The sequence below is a fragment of the Crassostrea angulata genome, chromosome 4 (genome assembly GCF_025612915.1).
Source record: "Crassostrea angulata isolate pt1a10 chromosome 4, ASM2561291v2, whole genome shotgun sequence".
Lineage (NCBI taxonomy): Eukaryota > Metazoa > Mollusca > Bivalvia > Ostreida > Ostreidae > Magallana > Magallana angulata.
In genome coordinates this window covers 36,983,117-37,000,680 of record NC_069114.1, presented here as the reverse complement: position 1 = coordinate 37,000,680, position 17,564 = coordinate 36,983,117, and the positions used below count along the sequence as shown (strand labels likewise).

Genomic DNA, 17,564 nt, shown 5'->3' with positions numbered 1-17,564 from the left:
TGATAATGTGTCTAATCATAATATGAAGAAAACTAGATACGGTGATTAGAGAAAGCAAAATTTACCATGGCAGTATAAAATTAAAAGTATAAAATGTATATGAAAATAATATATAGCTATATACATTTTCAATTCATATTACAAAACATATTGAAGCGCTGCATTTTAGTTCAAAGTAGCACTTTGTTTTATAAGTTTGCAACAAAAATTGCTTCTGTCAGCAAGAGTTATTTTTCTTCATCACAGATCATTGAAGTTTTTTCATACAGTGCATGATAAATTGCCAGGGTTTCTAAACTTTCAGAAAAGGTTTTCTGTTTTTAAATTTGGATAACAGGATAAGGCAATTTTAAATGGATCCATATATTTAAGAAATCCTAAAAATGTAAACCAGAGCATTTTGTTATAACACAAAAAGGGGATCAAGTGAATAATCTTCTAGTAATTGGTATGATCTCAATATAGGGATATATTGTCTTGAATCAAATTTATTGGGGTTTTTTTAAATTTTTTTTCCCATATCTGCTCCCTCAGAAAAGAAAAGCGTTATTCAATTTTAAACATTTGATATGTTATAAGTTTCAAACGATTATAACTAAGTTTAGAATTCGTAATTGTATTGGTCACATTTTCCCCAATTATACATGTAATTCATTCAGCTCTGTGAACGAGCTATAAACAGAGAAATAAAAATATCCCATCCAAATATTCTCTGGCCTAAAACATCAAACATGTACTGTATATGTACTGAATTTGTACATAAAATTTAGTTATACTTAAAAAAAAGAATACATCCATTTTGGGGGGGGGGGGGGGGGAAGAAGGAATATTCATGAGATACTGCCTCATATTTTGTAAAAGTTTTCTTTACTTTTTTGCCCCCTGCTTCAAAAGAATCCTGGGGTTCAGTTCGTTCCGTTCAAATTTTCTTTTTCTAAATTTGAATTTAAATAAATGTATCGCCTTCCAATATAAGTTGGGACCCAGCACCACCTCCCTTGTTGCTACATGCCTTGATAATTGTAAGTTAATAAGATGAAGAAGTGCGTTCAGATGAAGGGACGGTGACATTTGAAGAAGTGAGAGCAGAGAATTGAATAGGTAAATTGCAGACAAAAGATTGAGCGGTGACAAGCTGGCTAGGGATCACTGTTGATGCTGTAGCAACTGGTGAATGAGCACTGTGTTGATTAGCCATGGTCTGACGAAACTGCATAAAAAGTTTGCCTTGTTTATTTTGGCCTTTGCCGTTGTAGCCAGTACCCCAAAATGAACAGGCAACATTATGTTTTAGTATCCTTGATTTTGTGCTGATGAGGTAATGTTGAAAATCCAGGAAGTCAGTGTAGTGGAGATGTGTGAAGCAGAGGAGAGTGAAGAGGAAGTCAGTGCAGTGGAGATGCGTGCAGCAGAGAGGAGTGGAGAGGAAGTCAGTGCAGTAGAGATGCGTGAAGCAGAGGAGCGTGGATAGGAAGTCAGTGTAGTGGAGATGCGTGCAGCAAAGGAGCGTGAAGAGGAAGTCAGTGCAGTGGAGATGCGTGCAGCAGAGGAGCGTGGAGAGGAAGTCAGTGTAGTGGAGATGCGTGAAGCAGAGGAGCGTGGAGAAGAAGTTAGTGCACTTGAGATGCGTAAAGCAGAGGAGCATGGAGAGGAAGTCAGTGCAGTGGAGATGTGTGAAGCAGAGGAGCTTGGAGAGGAAGTCAGTGCAGTGGAGATGTGTATAATGTACATTATATATGCCCGTTTGATTTATTACATACACCTGGGAAGCGAATGTTCGTTGGATACTGGATTTGAATAAAGAACATATAGAGGTGTTACACCTGTGGACCTCTGATCTGGTACCTAAGTTACTGCTTTACAAGTCTACACCTACACAGTTGTTATGGTAAATTGTTATTTTTTAACATTACGGGTTTAGATTTTAAATTTCGTGTGTGTAATATATATATATATATATATATATATATATATATATATATATATATATATATATATATATATATATATATATATATATAATTTAAAAATAATAAATATCCAGAATAAAATCACAAATTGATCCTATTAACCGCAAACGTTTTCGCCATGCCTGGCTCTTCAGGCAGTTATGTACAGGTACATAACTGCCTGAAGAGCCAGGAATGGCGAAAACGTTTGCGGTTAATAGGATCAATTTGTGATTTTATTCTGGATATTTATTATTTTTAAATTATTTAAAACTGTGCCGATTTATTTTTTGTTGTATTGGGAAATTATATATATATATATATATATATATATATATATATATATATATATATATATATATATATATATATATATATATATATATATATTTTTTTGGGGGGGGGGCATAAATACATATATATATATATATATATATATATATATATATATATATATATATATATATATATATATATATATATATATATATATATATATATATGCCCCAAAAATTATAATACCGACATTTATCAGATTATAACATAATTCATAATTCATAATCATAATTCAAATAAATCCATTTTGACTCTACACTTTGCCTACTTAATGTTTTTGCCGGACAGGACTCAAATATATTGGGTTTAAAATCAACTGGAGCCCGTCACATATTCACGCGACAATATTCCCTACGCATGCGCATAAGCCAGGGAATACAGTCGCTCTTTTCACTATATGTTTTATTGTAGAGCGACCGATTTCACTGAGCGACAGTTTTCACGGTCAATATTTTTTAGATATTGTTTCTTCATATAAGAAAACAAATGTTGACTGTGTTTTCGGGCAACATTGATTATATTAGCCCCCTTGGGACGAAAATATTGCCCTCCGCTTCGCGTCGGGCAATATTTCGTCCCTCGGGGGCTAATATAATCAATGTTGCCCTCAACCCCAGTCAATATTTGTATAATATTGACTGGCTAGGAATAATATCTAGAGAACATTCCCTCTATTTCAAATAATCGCCTCTGATTTGTTGATTCGTAAACGATGACGTAAATAACTCTTCGCGACTCCAAAACAAGGTGACGTCATAATAGACAGTCAGTCAAGGCAAGTAAACAACGGACGCGCAATGCGACGGTTTGCTATCATAACGGATATAAGGATTTGCGAATTACTGTGAAGTAAAATCAGGTAGAACATCTGTATTTTAATTCTTCCGGTCGGGGGAATATCACCAGTGACCGTTTTATGCTGAGAATATTTTGGAAATGAACTTTGCACAAAATTGAATTCGTGAATTCTTTGTTGAGCTGAGAAAATTACGGCGAGTTTTCAATTGATTTCTTAAATTTTTGTTTGTTTCTTCATATAACAAAACAAATGTTGACTGTGTTTTCGGGCATCATTGATTATATTAGCCCCCTTCGCGTCGGGCAATATTTCGTCCCTCGGGGGCTAATATAATCAATGTTGCCCTCAACCCCATTCAATATTTGTATTATATATATATATATATATATATATATATATATATATATATATATATATATATATATATATATATATCAAGAAAATTTGAAAAATGAAAGACAACACAGAGTAAAACGTTAGCACTTTCATTCAATCTTCAAACGTTTTTAAAATAACAATTACGTTACTTGGTGACGTCTACAATACAATGACATCATAGTTAAAGTTAACGTTGTAGAGGGATATTGCCGCGTAATCTATAGCATAATTCAATGAAATTGTGTATATATTTCAATATTTGCATATGCAATGTTCTTTCCTTCTGTAAGTCCATACGGAGGAACTGCAATTATTTTTCTATAATCGCAATTGCCCTGTCTGTATATAATGACGTCATTAAGGTGTGACGTCATATACTTTTTCATGACGTTATAGATTCAAACCACTATACGATACATCATGTGTTTTTCTCCAACTCCATAAAATTGACGTATTTTTAAAATATTAAAGCATGTCTTATAGCGAGCGCAGCGAGCAAAGCGAGCTCTAAGAACCAGTGTGCGCGGGAAAAAGAACGAGCTAAACCTACAGTTCATCAAACAAAATTTTTGTCTACGTCCCATAATGCTCTCTAATGTTTTCACCCGTGGTGCTATGCCAAAAATGGCCGACTTTTAACTCGTAATTTACGGTGACTTAAAGTTTGAAGACACGTTTTGAGTACCGCATATGCTTTGGCGAGACTGAAAAGATTTGTTACATGCTTCCATACCTTCGTATTCAGTCGAGAAACGTAAACAAAGACGAACGAAGTCATGGTTGACGTCACAGTGCACTCGCGCTATATTTCCCGCGATAAATTTAGAGGTTGATCAAACATCTGTAAAGAGTGTACTGGCTATTTCAGTATAGTCTGCGATACCTGCCTCATTGACATATGATTTGTTTTTAATCTTTTTTTAATATAGAGATTTTATATATATATACTAGCAAGAGCCATACTTTACTGTCATATCGATCCATTTTTAAACTAATTGTGCATGCATGTACAGTAGGCAGGTAAGTATATGAGTAGGGAGGAAATAAACAATAGGACATTTTGAACTAAATAAAAAGGAATAAAATGAAAAAATAAACAGGTAAAAAAAATTATGTAGATATTGCATATAGTCAGACCATTAAATTTAAAAGTGGGAAATTACACACATACAAACAGGTACCGGGCTCTCTCTCTCTCTCTTTTCTCTCTCTCTCTCTCTCTCTCTCTCTCTCTCTCTCTCTCTCTCTCTCTCTCTCTCTCTCTCTCTCTCCCTCTCTCTCTCTCTCTCTGGGTAGGGGGTTGCGCTGAATGTATCAATGTATCTTGCTGCGCTCGCCAGAACGGTATCACCGTAAAACATATCAATAACATTTTAAAGGATTTACTTTATAACATATCATTGCTTCTGTTAACAAATCTATGTGAATTAAAAAGATACATTACAGTCTGAATGTTTATTTTTGATGCAATAGCTAAATGTCAAGGTCTTGGCTAATACAGGGTATTTGCAATTGGTAAAATGCAAATATAAGTAACAAACAACGATTATTTAGTGAACATGGCGTTCTGAATAGCAATTGCTCTGCTGGCATATTTTCCATGATGCGCTAGTGCGCATCATGGAATATGCCAACAGAGCAATTGCTATTCATAACGCCATGTTCACTAAATAACGTTGTTTATTTCTTAATTAACGAGGCCGGGTCTAATTTGTTCTGCCCTAGATTTTTGAATGAAATTTTTTACATGAATTTCCACTAATATAATTATTATTTTAAGATAAAAAAATAAGACATTTACCACACCGTTTGTTTAGGGGGTCATCTCAAAGTTTGTTAATTTTTAACATAGGACCCTATGGGATTTTGCTTGAAATGTATCAATTTTGCACATTTTTTACATTTTTTAAAAACTTCGGCCCTAGGGATTTCTTTTTCTGTTCTACATATTAAAGTTATTGCTAAAAGGCATCAAATGGTCAAATAAAAACAACCTTTTACCTCCTGGTTTGATCCAGGGGTCTTATCAAAGTTGATTTTTGCATGCCCAATTCCCCGGATTTGTCAGATAATGGCTATTTTTTTATTTGACAAAGGCGGAAATGGTGATCTTAATAGTATTATTAAAACATTCAGACATATTTAAGTAATAAATAAATATATAACATCACATATTAAGCGTCATTGATATAAAATACATGGTTACTGTCTTGAAATATATAAATTAAGCTATATTTAGGCGGGTTAAGAAAACGTGACAGAGGGCTAGGCTTGCTGAACCCTCTTCACGTTTCCAACCCGAGCCCAAATATAGCTTATACTTCGAGACATTTATATTTATTCCACAAAATAACATTAATTTTACGCATTTTCAACAAATTTCGCTGAATATCTGCAGTTGAAACTATCACGCCATGGCGTCAACCAAGCAAAAAGATGACGTCACAATACAAATGAAACGCTGCGCGAAAGCGTGCGTACTCGTTCTGTACTCGGCCTCGTTAAATTACTCTATAGATTACGCGGCAATATCCCTCTACAACGTTAATTTTAACTATGACGTCATTGTATTGTAGACGTCACCAAGTAATGTAATTGTTATTTTAAAAACGTCTGAAGATTGAATGAAAGCGCTAACGTTTTACTCTGTGTTGTCTTTCATTTTTCAAATTTTCTTTATATAAAACCGGACACTGCGATATTTTTTGGATATATATATATATATATATATATATATATATATATATATATATATATATATATATATATATATATATATATATATATATATATATATATATTAGGGATGCCGGTTAATCGGGTACTCGATCGAACGTCCGAGTATCGAATACTAAAATCGAATACTAAAATACTAAAATCGGTACTCGGTTACTCGGATGTATATTTTTTAATATCTCTAAGTTTTATAATGCATTAAAACATCGGTTTTAAAACTTGAAATGTCCATTGCACTTGTACATACAGTAATTAGGATTTCCTACGCCTCTAAATATGCTAAATAATCATTATCGCCTGTGGCAGTGTTTATATAGTAATTATCGTGACCAAGCACCTCTTACCTAGCTTTTCTCACCTTTGGCTGTCTTCTACACTTGTTTTTGGCTTACTTTAATGATTTGTTTTCACTGAACATCGTTTATATAGTCTATTATATAAATTAGATAGCACACAGTGGAGAAATTGAACAGACCTAAAATGCCGCCACCGACTTCAAAGGTCTGAAAAAACTGAAGGTTCAAAAAACGTAAAATGTCAGCTCTGCGAAGTAAACTTATCCTATACGGGGGGAACGACAAACATGTTAAATCACATTCGTCTTAAACATAAGGAGGAATTTTACAGGCCAGAAACTCTAGAAAAACAACCGACTTTATCGAATTTTGTCAATTCTCCAAGAAGCCGTAAATTCTCGGGAAAAGAGACAGATAATATTACACGTGCGATTGTTGATATGGTTGTGTTTGATTACATGCCGTTACAAATGGTCGAAGACAAAGGCTTTAAAAAACTGATGTCGATCGTCGCACCAAACTCATCGTACCGTCACAAAAGTGACCAAGGTTTTACAGTTATCAAATGAATGTACTAGTTCATATTTATTTACACTTTTACCGAGTACACGGGTACTCGATCGGAAAAACGTCCGAGTACTAAAAATTGACCGATTTGACATCCCTAATATATATATATATATATATATATATATATATATATATATATATATATATATATATATATATATATATATATATATATATATAACACACCCTTAATCTTTCAGTTATATATCTACAATTTGATAAAAATGTACGTACACTGTATACTATTTATAAACTATTAATATTTTAAAGACCTTTTATCATGTATTAAGGAGTCTCGGTGGAGAATGTTTCAAACATGCATACGATTTCCTTTTATTTCTCCAATGAAAGGTCAACTTCTGAGTAAACTATGTGCAATACATAAAGTTAATTGACCGGATAGTTTATCTGTTTGCTGCGCTTAATTTTTTGTTGTATACTCGAATCATCCCCGACATTTAAGTAGGATTGCATAGCTAGGAAAAGGTTGTTTTCACTTTCAATTTTATATGTAAACAATTACAAACATACGATTTTCTTTAAATTTCAGCAAAGGAAGGATAACGTATTAGTTAACTTTTTGCCAAATTGAAACGAAACTGACCAGACAGTTTTTATGTTATCCACCCTTAAAGTTTCGTCCTATAAACGTGTCATTTTATATTTAGAATTGTATAAAATAAAAGAATGTTTACGAATCAAATTTAATTTTACTTATAACAGATAAAATAAAACCCTTATTTCCACTAAAACAGAACATGAAAAGATCGCACATGTTTTTATTTTGCAAATTATATTTTAAATTTTAATTATTCGCGCTGAAATGAAAATGCACGACTTTTTTTTTTATGAATTGCTAAGTCAAAGTCTCAACTAAAATCACCGCGAGGGAGTGATGTGAATAACGTCGATTTTGAAGAAGCGGCGAAATGATTAAAATATTTCTGAGCATATATATTATTCTATTTCACTTAAAATAATTTTTATGATCAGTATTTATTTCAATACAAACATTACTTAACAACATGTATATTTGAATATTTTACTTTGCATTTGCGTTTTACGACAGTAATGCGCATTATCCTGTGCAGAGGGTGCAAAATTTTAAACCCGCGACGGACCTTAAACAGCCTACAGACCCCGACCCCCTCCCTCTATGATACGTAACCGATAATCAGTTTGTGCGAAATCAAATTGTATTTGAGAACATGAAACTAACATAGAATAGTAAGATACGCATAATATAAGCAGCCGAGCTGGTATATATATTTTTTTACAATTTGCAATAATATTTTAGTGAATGCAGCTTGTTTTAAAAATTGTCTTAAGATTTCTAACACTTAGGAAAGTTCTGTGAAATTGAAATGACGTATCATATGATTTTCAAAAGTCAGATATAATGGCATTCTTAATGATAGAGCTTACAATAGTTTTGTGAAACCCAGCCCTGGGTAAACAAATTACAGTTTTGTTGATGTAAATTTTTTTTTTTTTTGCATTAGGGATGGAGTTTTGATCGTTAATTTTGCTTAAATTTATACAATTTTGTTTTAAGTACTGTCTTTGATCATGCATTTAATCTTATTCATTTTGGTTTTCAATCTTATAGTAATTTAAATGAGTACTATATTAAATTTGTTTTTCTTTTTTAGTTTTTTCCACCACCAATTTCCTTCGACAATCATTTTATCGATCATTTTGCCAGGTAATGTCTTTGTAAGGATCCACTTCGAAATATTTCATTTTATACATTGGACTGGGATGTTATGATTCGGTTTTAAATTGAAATGATTGGAAACATGGCAAAGTTGTACATAAACAAAAAATTAATATGGGAAATTATATTTGTTTACACTATAAATTGTGCTATGTCCTTAAAAATAAGATACGGAAAATAAAGTAGGTTATCTCATTTATCTTTTATCTGTGGGTATCTCATTTAGGTAAACTTATTTCACATTCAAGTTCATATATGAAGAGTACTTCACTTTTGGACCATAAACTTATCTTATTCTACGAAAGAAAATCTTTACGGAGAAATTGCGAGCTTATTATATTGAAGTAAAAAGATCCAATCGTTAAGTACAGGTAAAACTTCTACTATTTTATTGGGCTGTGTTTTAAAAAAAAAGGAAATAACCAAGATAAGGGAAATAAGCTTTAATGTCTCTTTAAAGCTAATTTTAAAAATAATAATACAATATTTATGGTCTGACATTTACGCATGCTTGTCTTTTATAATTTATACACATAGTTGTTACTTTATGAACCTACCAAGTTGGAGAATCTCCCTCTTACCAACTTGACACAATATTAGATTGTGCGTAAACGACATTTTCAAATGTCAATAGTGATTTTACATTTAAATAATATATATTTATATATATATATATATATATATATATATATATATATATATATATATATATATATATATATATCTTTTATTTAATTTATTTCGTAGTTGACTGCTTGTTTGATATTTATACAGCTTCACGTGTTGCCGTGTTCAGAAGAGAAATATTTTTTTTTTGCTTGGTACAAAACAAGGAGCCATGGATGTCACAGGTAGAGTTTTCGAACATTGCTGAGGATCGGAGATGTTTAAATTTATTTGTACGTGTAAATTAAATTAAACCCATCATAATTGTGCAAATTGTGTAAATGTATATGCTTTTCAATTTCTATTAAGATAGTTCTTTTCTTATTAAACGTGCTCATTTTTAAAATGCGTTGTTTTGAATAATAGATATGTATCGTAGTATTAAATATAGCAATAAATATCATATATCCTCGGAGGTCCATGAGTCGTTACCCTAAGAATGTCTTCCACTTTAATCACTTAATGAAAATTTTGACACTAAATTATTTATAGCATATCTAAAGTACATCTATTTCTTCGTAAAACTTAACACTGTATTCATTATTTTTTATTTGATAAACAAATAAGTGAGCATTCTAAGCACCAATGAAGCGGAGACGGCCATTTGAAAACTGGTCCTAGAGTCGTGACGTCACATATAAACAAAACTATGACGCCAAAACAATCTAAACATTAGTTCATAATGGACAATAGTGCTAACAATAACGAATTGTACAATATAGCAAATTATGAAAATAAATTATTAATATTTTATAACAAATTGAACAATATAGCCTAATAAACCGTAACACAATAACACCGGACGCTTTTAAAAAAAAACTGTAGTCTCTGGGTCATCTTTATGCAAAACTCTATCTCTGAGAGTAGCATTTGGCACTTTAAATATTATTGATGCCTTTTTCACTGAAATTTTCATGTTCTTTAACCATTTTGTATGCATTTGTGGGAATACATTCTGTTATTGTTTCTTTTTGGAAACGGGATTAACCTACCAATAACACAAAACAAACTTCAAATGCTATAAGGAACTTTACTTCTCGTAACTTAAAATTTTCCTTGTTTGGCCTTGAATATTTAAATCAGATCACATGAATTTCATTGACTAGATGTCAAGAAAAGAGACAACCGCTATTATATTCTTAAATTTTAGGTTTAGACGAGTATTTGGCCATTTTCATCTGTAACTTTATTTGGGAATAAGAAATCTCACCAATAGTTGAAAAGTAAAATTTGAAATAAAAAATGTTACCTTTTTTGATCGCATTATTGGCTGCTGTATAGTAAGAAGTGATGTCACATATCGTAGTAAATTTTTTTTTCACGAAATGCCTAGCCTAGAACCTAATCTCGAGAAATATGCGAAGAAAACAAAAGGGACACGACTCAAGGACCGTAACGAATTTAGGACCTTCGACGATAATTACATGCATATTTTTCAATATCAAATCATTTAAAATCTTTTAAAATGTTTTTCTATCCTTTGTGTCGAAATTTCTTTATATCGATTAGACATAAAATAAATTCATGATAAATTATGCATATCATACTTTCAACCAATATTTGTTTGAATATATTGATATCGAAAATGATATTATGATGAAAATGAATTTCGGATATCTGTGTAAAAGATACTGAAATTAATAGCAGATGGCTAACAAAAATTAAATTCATTGGAATTTTAAAAATTGTTATTCGTACAAAAAAAAAATGTGTTCAATTTGCAATATTTGAATAAATTTTCCTGTAAAGTTTGACTGCATGGTAAACGACAGGGAACGGATCGATATTCACAAATTTCATATTTTTGAAAGTAAGATAAAAATAAATTTTTAAAATCTTAGGGATACTTTTTGAATCCGTTACAGCAATACCTCTCCGGATGCATCCACAGTAGCCGGAAACTATACGTGTATGCTTTAATGAGGACTGATTTCCTAATTATATAATAGTGTCGTGTTATGCATGAACAATGCCTAAATAGAAGTCAGTGTTTTATACATAGTGCACGAGACAGAGGCGAGTGCACTATGTATCAAACCCTGACTACTATTTAGGCAAAGTACATGCACAGCACAACACTATTGTTATTATTCCGACTGTTGTATATAAAGACGCGCTTGGCAATAAGTAACTGTGACGCGTTTGAGTGCTGTCTATTATTAATAGTCCTTAAAAATAATAACCGGAAAAGCAAGTGTTTGTTCTTTCAAATCAATCAATTGATTTGATTGATTATTTAATCAACAAGTTGCTGTATAATAAAAAAAATCAACAAACGTTTATGACTTAAAAGAAGGAGTTATGAGTTATGACTTAAAAGAAGGAGTTCTAAAACTTGAGAAATACCAAATAAGAGGGAACAATCGACATACTTTGTTTCGGTAATCGACCAGAATGAAAACGTTGAAAATGTTCAAATGTTCTTTCGTAGTTAAGAATTGTAAACAAATTTATGGATTTAAATACAATGCCGACAGATAAACAATAGCTATAGATTTATAGTTTAGTGTTTTTCTTCAGACATTGCAAAACTCTCTTTTCAACTTACCCATGTACAAGCATAGAAAAAAGACGCATTATGCAAGAAATATTAAATTTTGGTAAAGTTACCTGAGAGATAGCTTCATTTCGACCGTACTCGATGCATCCCAATATCGCACTAAATTATGTAGTGTATCTTAAGCTTTACTTTATATAGAGGATCTTATCAACAGCGTCTACACATTAAGTAAATAGATATGAAGTAAAGTATGCTAAACTCTGAACGAATGGTCTTATTCGAATAATTTTGATCGAGTTTGATCGAGTTTGGCAAAACAAATTGACATCAGCTTAGACCATGAATCTACGTCCTAATAACTGCATCCTCATCACGATATTATTTGATATTGGAACTGTTAACTTTAGAATAGTTTCGGGAATAAACTTAATGTTATGCTAGCAAATTCCTTCCTAATTTGCAAGAGATTCAGCCAAACGGTTAATACTGTAAACTAATTTTAAATTGTGACGTTTTTGTTCCGCGATTTACTGGCAATGAACTGGTTCGCGGCTACAAATGTTGGGGATCAAGTCATTTCTACACATGTATCGTTATTAAAGCCATACAGTAATGACTGGTTTGCGACGAGATTTTTTGCGACGACAAGGCTATTGCGAACTTTGCCAATATTTTGCAGGCAAATATACGCGAACTATTCGATTGTGATCGGACTATTCGCATAATGCCTGTGAAACTATTCAGATTAAAGTTGAAGTACATGTATGTAAAAGATTTGGTTTTGTTCAATGCACCATAAAAATATACAACTTATTAAAGATGTACCGTTTAAGCGCACAAAAATACACAGTATTTCATTAAACGTCCAAATACCCTATGAAGGCGCGTTTGTGAAAGTTTTAATTAAATTGAATAATTTTTAACCGTTTATCGCTGAATATGGACGACCAACGCTTGAAAATTGATTTAAAAAACGTTAACGCCAATGGACTTCATGGAGCACCGGGCCGACATTTAATTTTGTGTGCTAGCAGGGATATCTCAGATGAAGACCAAAATGTTTTTTTAGATGCCAACCACGTAGCAAAGATTTTTCTTAAATTTACATACAAAAAATTGAATTAACATTTAACATGGAGTCCCCCCCATTTCTGGGATCAAGTAAGAAATTTATTTGAAAATAAGAAAATAAACAGTGAAATTGAAGTGAAAAGTAAAGCCCCCCCCCCCCCCCCAACTAACGGATTAGGATTTTCAGGATTTTGGAGAAAAAGATTGTTTGGATTAGTCTGCCCCCATCCCGCACTTTCAAAAACGATGCTACGTGCCTTGATTTGGATGCTACCGGAGATGACCTACATGTGTCCATTTTTATTAAACAACGGTTCACAATTCGATTCAGAGGTTTAAAGATGGAAGATCTGATATTTTGAGCACCCATCCCCATACAACCCGGATCTTGCACCTTTATGTATGGATTTCGCTTTATTTTCTTGTCTAAAGTCGAAACTGCGTGAACAAGAGATTTTCGGACCTAAATGATCTACGATATGCCATGAAAGACAACAAGACAACTTGACAATAATGGTATAACGGGGCATTTTATAAATCTATAAATGACATGAAGAGTGTGTGGAACTGAAAGATGTTTAGTTTGAAAAAGAGTGACAGGTTTGCTTTTCACTTGTTTGACGTCACTTGACGTCGTGGATATAATAAATTGTGCTCCGTTAATCTATTTCATGCAAAGTAATAATTGTTGTTTATTTAGAAAGTTTATTAAATTCATATGATTAGTTGCACAATTATTTTCACTTGATAGCTACATGTATTTAATAAAACATACGTAATCTAAACCACTTGGTATATTTCAACCAAACTTGGCACAAAGCATCACTTGGTGAAGAGGATCCATGTTTATTCAAATGAAGGGCCATAACCTCTTTAAAGGGGAGATAATTTACAATCATTGAAAAATTGTTGGCATTTTTCAAAAATCTTCTTCTAAAAAAACTTTTAGGCCAGAAAAGCTGTAACTTGTATGGACGCATCCTCAGGTAGTGTAAATTCAAGTTTGTTATAATCATCGTCCCCGGGGGTAGTGTAGGGCCAAAATGGGGGGGGGGTCAAGTTTTTACATTGGAATATATAGAGAAAATCTTTAAAAATCTTCTTCTCAAAAACTATGTGGCCAGAAAAGCTTAAACTTGTGTGGAGGCATCCTCGGGTAGTGTAGATTTAAGTTTGTTCCAGTCATGGTCCCCTGGGGTAGGATGGGTCAACAATGGGAGGGGGTCAAGTTTTACAAAGGAATATATAGAGAAAAATCTTTAAAAATCTTCCTCTCAAAAAGTTACATTGTATGTTGCCAGAAAAGCTTAACCTTGTGTGGAAGCATCCTCATACAGTGTAGATTCAAATTTGTTCAAATCATGGTCTCCAGGGGTAGGGCGGGGCCACAATTGGGGGGGGGGGGGGTGTGAATTTTTTACATAGAAATATATAAAGAAAATCTTTAAAAATATTCTGGAAAAGTTTTCAATTCAAAAAGCAGTAACTTGTGTGAAGCATGGGTTGTGCAGAATAAAATTTGATCAAACCATGATTCCCTACAGAAAACTTATGCCATAAAGTGTGTGTGTGTGCGGGGGGGGGGGGGGGGGGTATATAGGAATATAGAAAAATCTTCTTACAGGTACGACAATAAAAGGGGCTTGCTATTCACAAATGTGGGTAAAAATTGGCCTGTTTTAGTCTTTATTGAGCAAGATCTATGTACTTAGTGTCAAGATATTTTTATTTTGATACTGTAATGCGAAATTGATCAGAGTTAAGGCAATTGTGGCTCAGGTGAGCGATATGGCCCCTGGGCCTCTTGTTTGTTTTTTTATGTTGTCGTCATTAGACACAATCGTCGGAATACCTTATCCAGCGTCGTAAATTGTCATTTGGTCTTGGCAACTTTTTAAAACCTTTTTTCTTTTTTGTCAGCATTTAGGATTCTCAGTATTATTTCATGATTTTAAAGCAAAATCTTTTAGTTTTAGAAGTTTTATCCATTCGGAAACATTAAACTTTAAGGCAATTTTAAAGATTTCTTCTTAAATTAAGCAAATGTGCCAAATAGATAAAGGCATCAGTTAATCGAAAATCAAATCTGCGAGTTGGCCGACAGTCAGAAAACAGAAATGCGAGAACGGCCGTGGTTAACTACGATCTAATATACTTGCAAACGCAACCACTTCTGACTTGCTGGGGATTAACCATGTACGTTATCTTATGAGAGAAATTTAGCTTGTCAAGCTAATACGCATAACTGAAGGAATGGGGGGGGGGGGGGGGCAGCTTATGACTTAATATCCCATGTGTACTAGCATCTGTATTCGAAGTATCTGAAGTATCTCTAGCCTTTAGTTATCAAGTCCTATTAAGGTTCTTTTTATAAATTCATTCAAGATATACATCATATGACATTTAACAAAATATTGATACATACATTTATATTTGCATCCGCTAAGTATTTATACTTCAAGTATTAATTAATGAAGTTTTGCAAATCGTATTGAGTCGAAATAAGTTAAAGTAAAAATTGATTTCATCTGGCACATACTCAATGGAAGTCAGGTGTATGTATAGGATTAAATTTGAGTACATTGCAGTATCCATTTATAGAGGTATCTTTAGAATATTTTCAAAGATAAAAGGTTCATTGGGGTTCATTTGGGTGAAAAACGATAAAATTAGGTATAGTTAAGATTTATATGTGATATCAATATAAGATGCACATGAAATGACTGGGGTTTATTGCATTAAAAAGACGCACCATTTTGTTTAATATATATTTCTTGCTGTACTTTTAATAACACAATCCTTTGATAAAAACTTAAACAAAACGTTTCTGTTCGTTTCTTTATATCCCTAGAAATCTTTTTTTTATAAACTGACAAATAGTTTTTTTTCGACTCATTCCAGTTTTTTAATATTTGACCTTTAATATTGTTTAAATGTCGGTTAGGTTAAATCTTGAAACAGCAAGACAAAGATAATAAACAAGGTACTATTTATTTACATGTGAACGGATGACAAATATTGAATTAAGGTAAGATTGTTGTTTTTGTCTGATACCTTATCGAGGGAACCTGTACTTTACATTTAATCTTACTATAATAGAATGACAGTTCTACGAAAAAGAAGTCTTACCGAGAAAAATTGCGTTTTTGCTCAGGTAATACGTCCGAAGACATTAACTGCTTGACTAACATTGGTAAGATCGGGTGGGAGACGGATCGACATTGGAATAAATTATTTCAAAAATGGTTGTATTTCAATAGTAGCTATGCGTCAATAGTGGTTACAAAGTGATTCTTATTATGAAATACATCTGCAACGACTACGGAAATAATTTATTTCAATAGTGGTTGTATTTCAGTAGTGGTTGCGACAGGTCGTACGTGATTGGTGATATTGTGTGTGCTACAGGTTTTGCCAGTCATGGTTTCCATTGCTGATCATAGGGCGAGAAAATACTTTTGGCATCGGGGTCATGAAACTTTATCTTAGACCAAGTCAGAATTTATATGCATTTTATAAATCTTATCATAAGATACAGGTTGAATTTAAAATTCTTTATAAGATTGTATCTTTGCTTAAAGCTACTTACACATTTTCAATGAAAATGTATTATAAATTTTAATTAAATTGTAAATGATCGTACAAAATTGAATTAGTTCTGAAAGCAGACATGAATTCGCATTATTTCCTTTGTATCTCCGACTACCGAGTTGTCGAATTCTATTATTGCGCTCATCGTTATTACACACGCCGTATATAAGGCTGAGAGCAATGTTCATGCTACAGTAACATCGTATTTAGGTATTTCATTCACCCAAACACGATACATTAGACGTAAAGGTTTGTAGAAACGCGTTCTGATCAAAATGATATGACTACCACTGCACTGGTAAGGAATATTTTAAAATTAAAGATGAAACAAAACAGACTGAAATCAAAACACACATATATCAAAATCCCTCGATCATTGTAGAACGTTTTCATGTGTCGTACTTTTATGATACCGCACATGCGCAAACCACACAGTGTAGTAGATCGTGCACTGACAGCATGGACTTTGGAAAACGGAGGTTTTATAGAAACTTATAAAACGATGTTATGTTGCATGTTACATTCTAGGATTTACTATAACTGTGTCGGATGTAGAGCGGCCGGGGTCTGCAATAAGATGTAGACGTCATTGACGCTGGATGAACACCACACGTATTTGATGTGCACTCGAAGTAATGCAGCACTATCTGTGTAAAAAAATGCAGATACTTTTGAAATTCTTTCAAAGAACAAACCATTATGTATGCCTTGTTGATACTAGCTTCCTGTATTCTTTTTTTTTTTTACAAACATATTACTTCAGTGTGTAATTCCATTTAGTACATGCTGTCTGATCGGAAAGAAACTGATCGTAATTTTCTTGGCTGAAATATAACCAAGCTAGCAGCCACTTACAGCAGCCACTGAGCCCGTAGAAGCTAGTAGCCAATAAGGAAATTCATCGAAATACTGAGAATACTCGAACAGAAAATCATATTTTACTTAATTATCGACA

General features: G+C 32.8%; 1 protein-coding gene across 1 annotated transcript in view; it reads right to left on the bottom strand.

Moving 5' to 3' along the window:
* Window positions 1–12,121, bottom strand: part of LOC128181636 (uncharacterized) — a 28,859-nt gene extending 16,738 nt beyond the window's left edge. Inside the window, exon 1 of the mRNA XM_052850110.1 lies at window positions 12,058–12,121. Coding sequence (XP_052706070.1) covers window positions 12,058–12,074 — 17 coding nt within the window. The 5' untranslated portion in view covers window positions 12,075–12,121. The remainder of the gene's footprint in view (window positions 1–12,057) is intronic.
* Between the last annotated feature and the right edge of the window lie 5,443 nt (window positions 12,122–17,564).